Source organism: Equus quagga, chromosome 8 (assembly GCF_021613505.1).
Source record: "Equus quagga isolate Etosha38 chromosome 8, UCLA_HA_Equagga_1.0, whole genome shotgun sequence".
NCBI lineage: Eukaryota > Metazoa > Chordata > Mammalia > Perissodactyla > Equidae > Equus > Equus quagga.
Window position 1 is genome coordinate 50,729,922 of NC_060274.1, and position 12,874 is coordinate 50,742,795.

Consider the following 12,874-nt stretch of genomic DNA (forward strand, 5'->3'; position numbering starts at 1 on the left):
TCCCTCATAAAGATTCAACCCAAAGAGGACTTCATCAACACACGTTATAATAAAACTGTAAAATCAAAGACAGAATTTTGAAGGTAGCAAGAGACAAAAAACTCCTAACATACAAGGGAGCCCTCATAAAGCTACCAGTGGATTTCTCAGCAGAAACTTACAGGCCAGGAGAGAGTGGGTTGATATGTTGAGAGTACTTAAAGAGAAAAGAGCCAACCCCAAATACTATACCTGGCAAAGCTGTCCTCCAGAAATAAAGGAGAGAGAAAGACTTTCACATGCAAACAAATCCAAGGGAGTTCACCACCAGTAGACCTGCCTTACAAGAAATGCTGAAATGAGTTCTTCAAGCTGAAATGCAAGGATGCTAGTTAGTAATATGGAAACATAAAGCACTATTATAGGCAAGTGTGTAGTAAAATTAAGATACTATAATAATGTAATATTGTTATGTGTAAATCATTTAACTCTACTACAAAGATTAAAGGACAGAAGCATTAAAAATAACTTTGGCTACAATAATCTTTTAATGGATACACAATGTAAAATATGTAAATTGTGACATCAGAAACATAAAATGTTGGGAGTTAAAGGCTAGAGTTTTTGTGTGAGATTTAAGTTAACTTGGTATCAACTTAAAATAGAGTGTTATAACTATCAGATATTTTATGTAAGCCTCATGGTATCCACAAAGCAAAAACCTATAGTAGATACACAAACATTTAAAAAAAAGAATCAAAGCATACCAACATGGAAAAATCATCAAATCACAAGGACAGCAAGAGAGGAAGAAAGGAACTAGAAAACAACCATAAAATTAATCACATGACATCAACAAGTCCTTCCTTATCTGTAATTACTTTAAATGTAAATAGATTAAATTCTCAGATCAAGAAGACATAGATAAAAAATTTAATGGATGGATAAAAAAGAACTAAGACCTAACTATATGCTGCCTACAAGAGACTCATGTCAGCTTTATAGACATAGGCTGAAAGTTGAAGCGGTAGAAAAAGATATTCCATACAAATAAAAAACACACGAGAACAAGGGTAGGTATACTTATGCCAGAATAAATAGACTTTAACTTTGAAAACTTTAACAAGAGACAAAGAAGGTCATTATATAATGGTAAAGGAGTCAATTCATCAAGAGGATGTAACAATTATATATGCACCGAATATCAGAGCACCTAAATATATTGAGCAAATACTAACAGATATATAGGGAAAAAATAGACAATACTACAATAATAATAGGGGATTTCAATATTTCTCTCTCAGCAATGGATAGATCATTGGACTTGAGCTATACTTTTAGACCAGATGGACCTAACAGAACATTCCATCCAACAGTAGCAGAATACACGTTCTTCTCAGATGCACACAGAACATTCTCCAGGATAGATGATATGTTAGGGCTCAAGAAAAGTCTCAACAAATTCAAGAAGATAGGCGTTATATCAAGTGTCTTTTCCTACCACAATAGTATGAAACTAGAAATCGGTAATAGTAGAAAAACTGGAAAACTCACAAATATGTGAAGAGTAGACAGAAAGGTTTAGAACAACCAGTGGATCAAAGAAGAAATCAAAAGGGAAATCAAAAAGTATCTTGAAACACATGAAAATGGAAACACAACATACCAAAACTTACAGGATGCAGCAAAAGCAGTTCTAATAGGGAAGTATATCACGATAAACAACTACATTAAGAGAGAAGAAAGATCTCAAATAAACAACCTAGCTTTACACCTCAAGGAACTAGAAAAGCAAGAACAAATTAAGCCCAAAGATAGCAGAAGGAAGGAGATAACAAAGATTACAACAGAAATAAATGAAATAGAAACCAGAAGATCAATGGAAAAGATCAACAAAACTGAGTTGTTTTTTTGAATAGACAGACAAAATTGACAAATCTTTACCAAGACTAGCTGAGAAAATAGAAGATTCAAATAAATAAAATCTGAAATAAAAGAGGAGACATTACAGCTGATACACAGGAATACAAAGGATCATGACGCTACTATGAACAATTATAAGCCGATAAATTGGATATCCTAGGAGAAATGGATAAATTCCTAGAAACAGACAACCTACCAAGACTGAGTCATGAAGAAATAGAAAATCTGAACAGAACAATATGAGTATGGAGATGGAATCAGTAATCAAAAACCTCCCAGCAATGAAGAAAAGCCCAGGACCTCATGAACTTACTGGAGAATTCTGTCAGACACTTAAAGAAAAGTTAAATACCAATCCTTCTCAAACTCTTCAAAAAAATTTATTTGAAGAGAACCCTTCTAAACTGATTTATGAGACCAACATACCCTCATGCCAAAGTCAGACAATGATACTAACAGAAAAGAAAATGACAGGCTGATATACCCAATGAACATTGATGCAAAAATCCTCAACCAAATACTAGCAAAACAAATTCAACAGCACCCTAAAAGGATCATATGCCACAATCAAGTGGGATTTGTTCCTGGGATACACGAGTGGTCTAACATATGCAAAGCAATACATGTGATTTACAACATTAACATAATGAAGGATAAAAACTATATGACTATCTCAATAGATGCAGAGAAAGCATATTCAACATCTGTTTTTTTTTTTTTTTTTTTTTTGGTAAAGAAGATTGGCCTGAGCTAACATCTGTTGCCAATCTTCTTCTTTTTGCTTGAGGAAGATTGTTGCTGAGCTAACATCTGTGCCATTCTTTCTCTATTTTATGTGGGATGCCACCACAGCGTGGCTTGACAAGCAGTGCTAGGTCCTCGTCCATGATCCAAACTTGCGAACCCCTGACCACCAAAGCGGAACACGTGAACTTAACCACTATGCCACCAGGCCGGCCCCTTCAACGTGTTTTCATAATAAAGACTCAACAAATTCAGTATAGAAGGAATGTACCTCAACATAATAAAGGGTAATATCTGATAGCCCACAGCTAACATCATGCTTAATGATATTCTACTCAGCTAACGTTATATTCAGCCTTTCCTCTAAGATCAGAAACAAGGAAGGGGTGCCCAGTCTTGCCACTTCTATTCAACGTTGTACTGAAAATCCTAGTCAGAGCAATTAGGCAAGAAAAAGGAATAAATGGTATCCAAGTCAGAAAGGAAGTGAGATTGTATCTGTTTGCAGATGACGTGATCTTATATATAGAAAACTCTAAAGATTCTACCAAAAAATTGTTTAAACTGATAAATAAATTCAGTAAAGTTGCAGGATTCAAACTCAGTATACAAAAAATCCATTGCATTTCTATTGGAGAAAGAAATTAAGGAAAGAATTCCATTTGCAAGAGCATAAAAAAAATCCTCAGGGATAAATTTTAAAAAGTACGCAGAAGACCTGTACACTGAAAATTAGAAGACATTGATGAAAGGAATTGAAGAAGATGCAGATAAATGGAAAAACCTCTCATGTTCATGGACTGAAAGTTAATATTGTTAAAATGTCCCTATTATCCTAACTGATCTACAAATTCAATGCAAACTCTATAAAAATTCTAATAGTATTTTTCACAGAAACAGAAGAAAATTCTAAAGTTCATATGGAACTACAAAAGACCCAGAATAGCCAAAGAAGTTTTGAGAAGAACAAAGCTGGAGCCATCATGCTTACTAATTTCAAAGTATATTACAAAGATGTAGTAATCAAAGCAGTATGGTGCTGGCATAAAAACAGGCACATAGACCAATGGAACAGAATGGAGAGCCTAGAAATAAACCCATGCACAAATGGTTAATTAACCCTTGACAAAGGCACCAAGAACCTACAATGGGAAAAGATCATCTCTCCAATAAATAGTTTTGGGGAAACTAAATATCTACATGCAAAAGAATGAAACTGGATCCCTATCTTCGACTACTCTAAAAAATTACCTCAAAGTGGATAAAAGACTTAAATGTGAGACTTGAAACCATAAAACTCCCAGAAGAAAACATAGAGAAAGAGCTCCTTGACATGGGTCTTGGCAATGATTTTTTGGCTGTGACACATAAAGCTCAGGCAACAAAAGCAAAAATAAACAGGTGGGACTGCATCAGACTAACGTTTCTGTACTGCGAGGAAAGCAATCAACAAAATGAAAAGGCAACTTAGAGAATGGGAGAAAATATTTGCAAACCATGTATCTGCTAAGGGGTCGGTATGCAAAATATATGAAGAACTTATACAACTCAATAGCAAAAAATAAATAATACAATTTAAAAATGGGCAAAGCATCTGGGTGGACATTTTTCCAAAGAAGGCATACAACTAGCTTACAGGTGCGTGAAAAAGTGCTCAATGTCACTAATTATCAGGGAAATGCAAGTTAAAACCACACTGACATATCACACCTGTTAGGGTGGCTTTTATCAAAAAGAGAAGATAGGTGTTGGAGAGGATGTGGAGAAAAGGGAACCCTTGTGCACTGTTAATGGGAAGGTAAATTGGTATAGCCATTATGGAAAACAGTTTAGAGGGTCCTCAAAAATTAAAAGTAGAGCTACCATTTATGATCCAGCAATCTCTCTTCTGCATGTAGCCAAAGGAAACGAAATCAATATCTTGAAGAGGTATTTGCACTCCCATGTTCATTGTGGCATTATTCACAATAGCCAAGATAAGGAAATAACCTGTGTCCATAGATGGTTGAATGGATAAAGATGATATGGGGTGTATATACACACACACACATAGATGTGTATATATGTATATACATATAGATACACACATATAGATACATTTATATGTGTGTATACAGCTGCGTATTTCAGCCATGAGAAAGAACAAAGTCCTCTCTTTTGCCACAACATGGATGGTCCCAGAGGACGTTATGCTAAGTGACATAAACCAGACAGAGAAAGACAAATACTGTATGATCTCACATAGATATGGAATCTAAAAAAAAAAAAAAATCGAACTCGTAAAGAGTAGAATGGTGATTACCAGGGATTGTGGAGTGTGGGACATGGGGAGGTGCTCATCAAAGGGTACACGCCTTCAATTATAGGACATACAGGTTCTGTAGATTTAACGTACAGAATGCTGACCATAATTCCTAATATTGTATTGTATACTTGAAATTTGCTAAGAGAGTAGATGTAAAGTGATAGATGTATTAATTAACCCCATTGTGCTATTCTTAAATCAATTTTTTTGGGTTTTTTTCTTGTGCTGGGAAAGAGTCCCCCTGAGCTAACATCTGTTACCAATCTTCTTCTTTTTTATTTTTCCTCCCCAAAGCCCCAGTACATAGTTGTTCTAGGTCTTCTATGTGAGCTGCTCTCATTGTGGTATTCTTTTCAGTGTTTAAATATACCAGATCATCCTGTTATACACTTTAAATATATACAGTTTTGTCAGTTATACCTCAATAATACTGGGAAAAAGCAAACAATAAACTAATATAAAGAGACCATTAAAAAAACAAAACAGGAAATCCCAGTGCTACTTTTAAACTATTTCAGAGGATAGGAAAATGAGGATACTTCCCATTATTTTATGAAGCAAAGATAATACTGGTACAAAAACTGATCAAGATCTACCCAAAACGTACCTCAGCTCAGTCTCACTTATAATTATTAATTTTGATAGTTATAATGCTATTTTGGCTTATAGGAAAGTGTTCATATACTTTAGATTTTCATATTGAAGTATTCAGGGGCAGAACGTCATGATGACCTTTCTTTCAAAAATATACTTTACCTGTCATCATTTACGTTAAAATACTTAGACATTGAATATATATAACTGTAAGTTTTTAGGTTCACAGGTTGACCAGATCATCATCCTATTTTTAGGGGTTTCGAAGTCAATCATGAAGTACTTATTTATAAACTTTTTACAGTGATTATTATGTTTGAAATTTGTAGATATTTAACTTTAACTTGTTTTCTATATGTTTACAATTTAAAGTTTTTGAATATAGAAAACACTTGAGATCATAAATGAATCATATGGAAGGATTTTTTTTCAGGGCTTACTAATATGCTACTTTTACATCTGTTTGACTCAACGTCTTTGAAGAAATGGACAATAACAAAAGAAGGACTTCTCAAAAAAAATATAGGTGTTGGGGCTGGCCCCGTGGCCAAGTGGTTAAGTTCGCGCGCTCCGCTGCAGGCTGCCCACTGTTTCGTCGGTTCGAATCCTGGGCGCGGACATGGCACTGCTCGTCAGACCACGCTGAGGCAGCGTCCCACATGCCACAACTAGAGGAACCCACAACGAAGAATACACAGCTATGTACCGGGGGGCTTTGGGGAGAAAAAGGAAAAAATAAAATCTTAAAAAAAAAAAAAAATATAGGTGTTAAGAATTAACTTGAAAGGGAGATGGAATACTCTAAATAGGAGAATTAAAGAGAGAAGACGCTGCATAGTTTGGGAAATTTAAGAAGCAAAATGAAAAATAGTAAAAGTGAGAATAGGATATTAGACAAAGACCAGAATATTAGAAAACCTCAATTCAAACATTAATAAATGTGCTTTTTTTTGGTCTTTTCACCATTCTATCATTTCTTTCAATACCTTTCCCTATAATATACTTTATTAAGTATGTATTTATGCAGATTCATTTTTTACTTAGCTGTCATATTGACCTCTTGAACCCAGGAATTATAGCATGCTTCTTTCAGAAGCCTGTAGATTTCAGCAGCCTCCACAGATTTTCAGGAAAAGACCCTTTTCTGGTTCACTTGAATATCTGGATCTGTTCTTTAATCTAAAATAGGAAAGTTGGATAGGTGATAAACTATATCTTCTATGTTCATTAACTTACTCTGTGTCACGTGGCTGTTCCACAAATGGTGAGTTGACTCACTGGTTGGTTGGTCATTTGGATGGATTGATTACTAAAGAAAATTGAAAAATTATGAGAAATGGAAAAATTGGAATGAAGAAGGCATAAAATTCAGAAAAGTCATCATTTAATTTGCAATAAGATAAGAGGAAATGATTATATGAGAAGTAAAAAGAGAAGGATCCACGTTAGCTTAAGATACAAAGAAGAATGAATAAAACCTTGAAATGAATTCAAATTAAATGGGAATGAGTGAGAAGTCGTATATCTTCCCTTGTCTAGGAGATATTGAATCATTGTGTCAGAACAATTAGCAAGACAATATATTTAAACTCATTTTAAGTTTATTCTACCCTGAATTCTCTTTTGCCCCCATTTTTAAGAAATGTGTTTGTTTGATGTTTCCCCTTCAGAAACATAGGGTTTATGTAGAAGAAGGTTTTCGTATAATCATAAAATAATGTCTTAAAGGTAAAAAGGAAAGGTAATGATGTTTTTCTTTTGGGGTGGGGGAATTATTCCAGGCATAGCCCTTCTGTACCTGCAGTTGTATCGGGTCACATGTGACCAGACCTACCTGCTCCGATCCCTGGATTACATAAAGAGGACACTTCGGAATCTGAATGGCCGCAGGGTCACCTTCCTCTGTGGAGATGCTGGGCCCCTTGCTGTAGGAGCTGTGGTCTATCATAAACTCAAAAGTGATTCTGAGTCCCAGGAATGCATCACAAAGTGAGTTTTTAAAACTGGAAATATTTTCTCCAAATTCTCAGTTGAAGGTCTTGCTGTAGAAAGATATTCAAAAAGGAAATAATTTTTTAATTCATCTACTGTTGCAAACAGATCTCTCCAAGAAGTGAAGAGGTTTGTATATGAATTTTGAGCATAATGGTGGTATCACCTGCTCCCTTTCTATCCAGGCATGTGTTTGCCTTAATTTTGTGGGGAGTGAAAAATGTGTTTCTTTGTGTTAATCATTTTTCCTAAGTAATTTTTGATTGCCTTCAATGCATGAAAATTAGCGTATCTGCCTTAGATTTACTGTAACTAAGTGATTCTTAGGTTCAACCTTTAAGTAACTGATTAAATGTGCTAATTATGGAACAGTTAAGAGTGCAAACTTTTATTGCACTTACTGGTTTAGATTCTTTCTTGAAGAAACAGGAATCAGGGCTCACTCCCAGGGCCTGGTGCTTGCTAGTCCCTTAATGTTTGTTGAAGGGTGCAATGATCAAGCTAATTCCCAAGCATTGTCTACATTTTAGTACCATTTTCATTTAGATTGTAAATCACTTTCTTCTAATTTTGGATTTCAAAATTGAATATCTTCTCTTACATGATTTAGAATAAAAATAAAGATAGAAATTTTTAACAGAAAGATGTTTTGTTATTAATTTTGACATCTGTGAGAAAAATTAATGAAGTTTTTGTTGTTTTCTCAGGGGTTTTTTTTGTATTTTATAAAATCAGTTTTAAATTAAAAATAAATAACAAGTAATTCATAAAGTGATGGAGTTACTGTTTCAGGAAGAGAGATTTTAGACGTTCTCTGGGAAAACAGAATTTTTCTTGTTGGGTAGACTTTTGCAGCTCCAGAGAACCATTGTCTGCCGAGATTCAGACCTTCCCGATGAGCTGCTTTACGGACGGGCAGGTTATCTGTATGCCTTGCTCTACCTGAACACGGAGATCGGTCCAGGAACTGTGTGTGAGTCGGCTATTAAAGAGGTATTGTGGGATTACTGATGACTATGGGTCTCCTCTCATCTCTACTGTTAGATCCTATCTGTAGCATTGAGTCATAGTGGTGGCTAGACTCTGCTTCTAGATAGTAGTAATTTCTTAAAGCATCTCATTAATTTAATAAATGGCTCCTGTTTTCCTTTCTAGGAATGTTTTTAAAAAAGCTGTACTTCTCTTAGTTCTATATTAATTCATTTGTTTTTACTGGAACCAAACAAAAGCAACTTCAAAAAGACAGAATGTTTCCCATCCAAGTACTCACCAGGCTCAACTCTGCTTAGCTTTCCAGATCAGATAAGATCGGGTGTGTTCAGGATGGTATGTGGCTGGCCCCACGGCCAAGTGGTTAAGTTTGCGCACTCCGTTTTGGTGACCCAGGGTTTCGCTGGTTCAGATCCTGGGCACAGACATGGCACCACTCATCAAGCCATGCTGAGGCAGCATCCCACATGCCACAACTAGAAGGACCCACAACTAAAAATACGCAACTATGTACTGGGGAGCTTTGGGGAGAAAAAGGAAAATAAAATCTTTAAAAAAAGAACAAAAAAAAAGAATCACCTTAAAAAAAAAGAATGTTCATTTCTCTTTCATGAAATGTCTGAACTAGTAGGCAGTCCAGGCAGGTAGGGACCCAGGTTCTTCTGTCTTGTTCTGCCATATCCTAGGGGCTTGCCCTTATCTGCGTGACCAAAGCTAGTTGAACATGTCCAGCCCAGGAGTCTGGTGAGGAAGTGGAAGATAAGCAGCTTCCTTTTTAAGGCCAAGAACTAGAAGTTGCCCACCTCACTTCTCTTCACATCTCACTTCCAAAACTTAATTAAATGACTGTGTGCAGCTGTCTGTAGCTGGATACCCTGCTAAAATTTGGAACACTGTTACCAAAAGTATGAGGGGAGAGTAGATATGAGGAACAATTGGTGTCTTTGCCACTTAGCCATTCCAGATATGAAATTCTTCTTTCAGTCTAACTAAAGTCCTGCACACCACAACAGACCTCATTTCATTAGCATTTTGTAAATAAAGCCTATTCCTCCAGCCTTTCCTGGAAGATGTACCTGCCAGTCTTTTGGGGAAAACATTGCAGCTAAAAAGCAACTAAGTAGGATGGTTTTTATAGGAATTTTTTTCTAGATTCTAGTAAACTGTTCATACAAAGAATTTTTCACTTCTTGGTTCAGCTTCATAATGTCCTTTTCTACTCTGAGATTATCTTCTGATTTCTCTCTGCCTGTATTAATTTATAAAATAAAGATAACAGTGTTAGCCACTAACTGCTTAAAGATTTTTACATTATCTGTCATCTGTCTACACACACACACACATACACACATGAAGACATTTGTTAGTGTTGATTAGACTAAAACAATAAAGGTAAGTTTTTCAGACTTCTGCTGTCTCATTATCTCTGTAGGTAGTCAGTGCTATTATTGAATCGGGCAAGATCTTGTCAAGGGAAGAAAAGAAGACTGAGCGCTGTCCCCTCTTATATCAGTGGCACAGGAAGCAGTATGTTGGAGCAGCCCATGGCATGGCTGGAATCTACTACATGTTAATGCAGGTAGGTAAGAATACTGTGAAATACTAACATGGTGACCAAATTATAAAATATTAGATCAAATAGGAAAGGGGAACTGAAATTTTAGCACAAACCAAGCAGGCTGAAATAAAATAAGGATCCTACTTTGAATCATGGATACTTAAGTGCTGCGTTATGAACCCAAGCAGTGAACTGCTGATAGCACATTCTGTATGCAGTTTTATACCACATTAGCTGTCTGGTGCCCCCGCTTTTCTTCTGTCCATGTCCTCCTGCTGATTGAAGTAGTTACTGTTTTAATAGGGGGAAACATGTATATATTCTACTTTGTGAATTTTCTTTATACAGTCATGTGTTGCTTAACGATGGGAATATATTCTGAGAAATGTGTCATTAAGCGATTTTGTTGTTGTGTGAACATCATAGAGTATACTTACACAAACCTAGATGGTATAGCCTACTACACACCTAGGCTATATGGTGCTGATCTTATGGGACTATCATTGTACATGTGGTCCATTGTTGACTGAAACGTCATTATGCAGTGCATAACTGTAGTGGAGACACACGTTTCTAAAATAACCAGAGTTCCATGTCTCATTTAAAAATGGCACTGTTGTTCTGTACAGTTGGTAGATTGTGTGTATTTTTCCAAGAAAAATGTTTTAACAGTGACTTTTGACCCTTTTTTTTTTTAAGTGATAATACCCTTAAGGGAAACATAATCATATGAGAACCACGCCAATAAAAATAACCTAATTTAGATTTAGATGTTTAGGTTAATTTTGTTAAATATGAGGGGTTTCCTTGAGAGAAACACAAATCATGAAGTTTTCCCCTTATCTGCTTTTAAAGTGAAAAACATGGAAACCTATTTAGTAAGGCTTCTATTTGGAAGTTGATGTCAGTTTTCTTTTGATGATCACTAAGCAGTGGTATGCTAGAGCTGGCTCACAAGAGCAGTTGTGCACAGTTCTTCCCTGTCCTGTGTCTGCTGCCAGTCTGGCAGAGCAGTAGAGCAGCAGTGTGACGGTGCAGCAGTGCAGCTCCTCCAAGTCCCACGGTATGGTTTCATTTGAAAGGCTGTCAGAACAATATACACAGAAACATAAAATATCACTTAAAAACAGCTCTACTTTCCTGATAGCAGAATAAAGACAATTCTTCTCTTGAAAATCACCTCAAAACAGCAAAGAAAAGAGAACTAGCCCTGATGGCATTATGGTTTAAGTTCAGTATGCTGCACTTCGGCAGCCTGGGTTCAGTTCCTGGGTGTGGAACTGCACCACTCGTCTGTCAGTAGCCATGTTGTGGCAGTGGCTCACATAGAAGAACTAGAAGGACTTAGAACTAAAATATGCAACCATGTATTGGGGCTTTGGGGAGAAAAAACAACAACAAAGAAAAAAAACAGAAACCCAACTTTTTTGATGAAATTAGGAGACATCTGGAACCCCATTCTACAAATATTTAGACTGAGAATAGATGAAAGAATGGCAGAGGAAGATCACACATCGATGCCTGAAGAGGAGGTTGCCAATAAGCAGCAAGCCAGTTTGTCCTGCAAAACACTGGAAGGCAGGAATTTAAAGTGCCATGTACTATTGAAGGTGCTGCCAGACATGTGTTCATATAGGGGTGAGGTCTGGGCAGCAGGAGGGCTTCCTAGAAAATCTTTACCAGATCAGTTGTACTGCTGTTAGTAAGTCCACCCTGCACAGTGAAGTGACTGACTATTCCTCCCCTAACTCCTGCTGGAGACGAAAGGAAATGGTCTGGAGGAATTAAACCAGCGGTTTTAACTCAAGAAAGCCAGGTGTAGAGGACAGTGGAACTGAAGCATAGAACTAGGGTTTGCATGAATGTCCACATGGTAAATGGTGAGACCTCCCTGCTACCACAACCAGCCTCATGCACCACCAGTTTTCTCTCACCCCAAGCAGCGTTGCCACCTCCACTTCAGATAGGGGATTGAAGTCTCTTGTTTTGGAGAAACAGCTCAGATAAAAGATTTAAAGGTATGTAGGCATTTGAAACTCCCCATTTAAAAAAGTTAGCTAGCTATCTGTGATAGTTAATGTTATGTGTTAACATGCAGGGCCACAGTGCCCAGATATTTAGTCAAACATTATTATAGATGTTTCTGTGAAGGTAGTTTGGGTGAGATTTACATTTAAATGGGTAGACTTTTAGTAACACAATTTGCCGTCCATAATATGGGTGGGCTTTGTCCACTTGTCCAATCAGTTGAAGGCCTCTCCTGAGCAAGAGGGACTTCTCCAGCACATCATGGCCTTTGGACTTCGTCTGCAACATTGAAAGAGTTGAAACCAAAAAAAGGTCTTCTGGGTCTTTAATAACTAGATAATTGAATTAATTCTAGTTTCATGTGCTCAATATTCTAGTAATTGATGCTTTATTATATTAGCCACAATACAGAGGTTTTGGAAAAATTAATGAAATGTTTTATTTTTATTTGTTTGTTTAAAGCCAGCAGCAAAAGTGGACCAAGAAATCTTAACAGAAATGGTGAAACCTAGTATTGATTATATGCGCCACAAAAGATTCCGATCTGGGAATTATCCTTCATCATTAAGCAATGAAACAGATCGACTGGTCCATTGGTGCCATGGTGCCCCGGGTGTCATCCACATGCTTATGCAAGCTTACAAGGTCAGTACTTCAGTGTGGATCACAGGCATCCCATGTTCAGAGATGTCATTTTCACCACCAAGTTTTGGTTTGATTTTGGCAAACATACTTGATTGCAAACTAAAAACCTTTTAGAA

The 12,874-nt window shown here is 36.6% G+C and overlaps 1 protein-coding gene across 4 annotated transcripts in view; it reads left to right on the top strand.

Moving 5' to 3' along the window:
* The window catches only part of LANCL2 (LanC like glutathione S-transferase 2), an 87,319-nt gene that overhangs the window by 58,786 nt on the left and 15,659 nt on the right, over positions 1 to 12,874 (top strand). For all 4 annotated transcript variants that reach the window (XM_046669488.1, XM_046669492.1, XM_046669491.1 and 1 more), the window contains 4 exons: positions 7,327 to 7,534; positions 8,383 to 8,530; positions 9,960 to 10,106; positions 12,576 to 12,758. In XM_046669488.1, the coding sequence (XP_046525444.1) occupies positions 7,327 to 7,534; positions 8,383 to 8,530; positions 9,960 to 10,106; positions 12,576 to 12,758 (686 nt within the window). The remainder of the gene's footprint in view (positions 1 to 7,326; positions 7,535 to 8,382; positions 8,531 to 9,959; positions 10,107 to 12,575; positions 12,759 to 12,874) is intronic.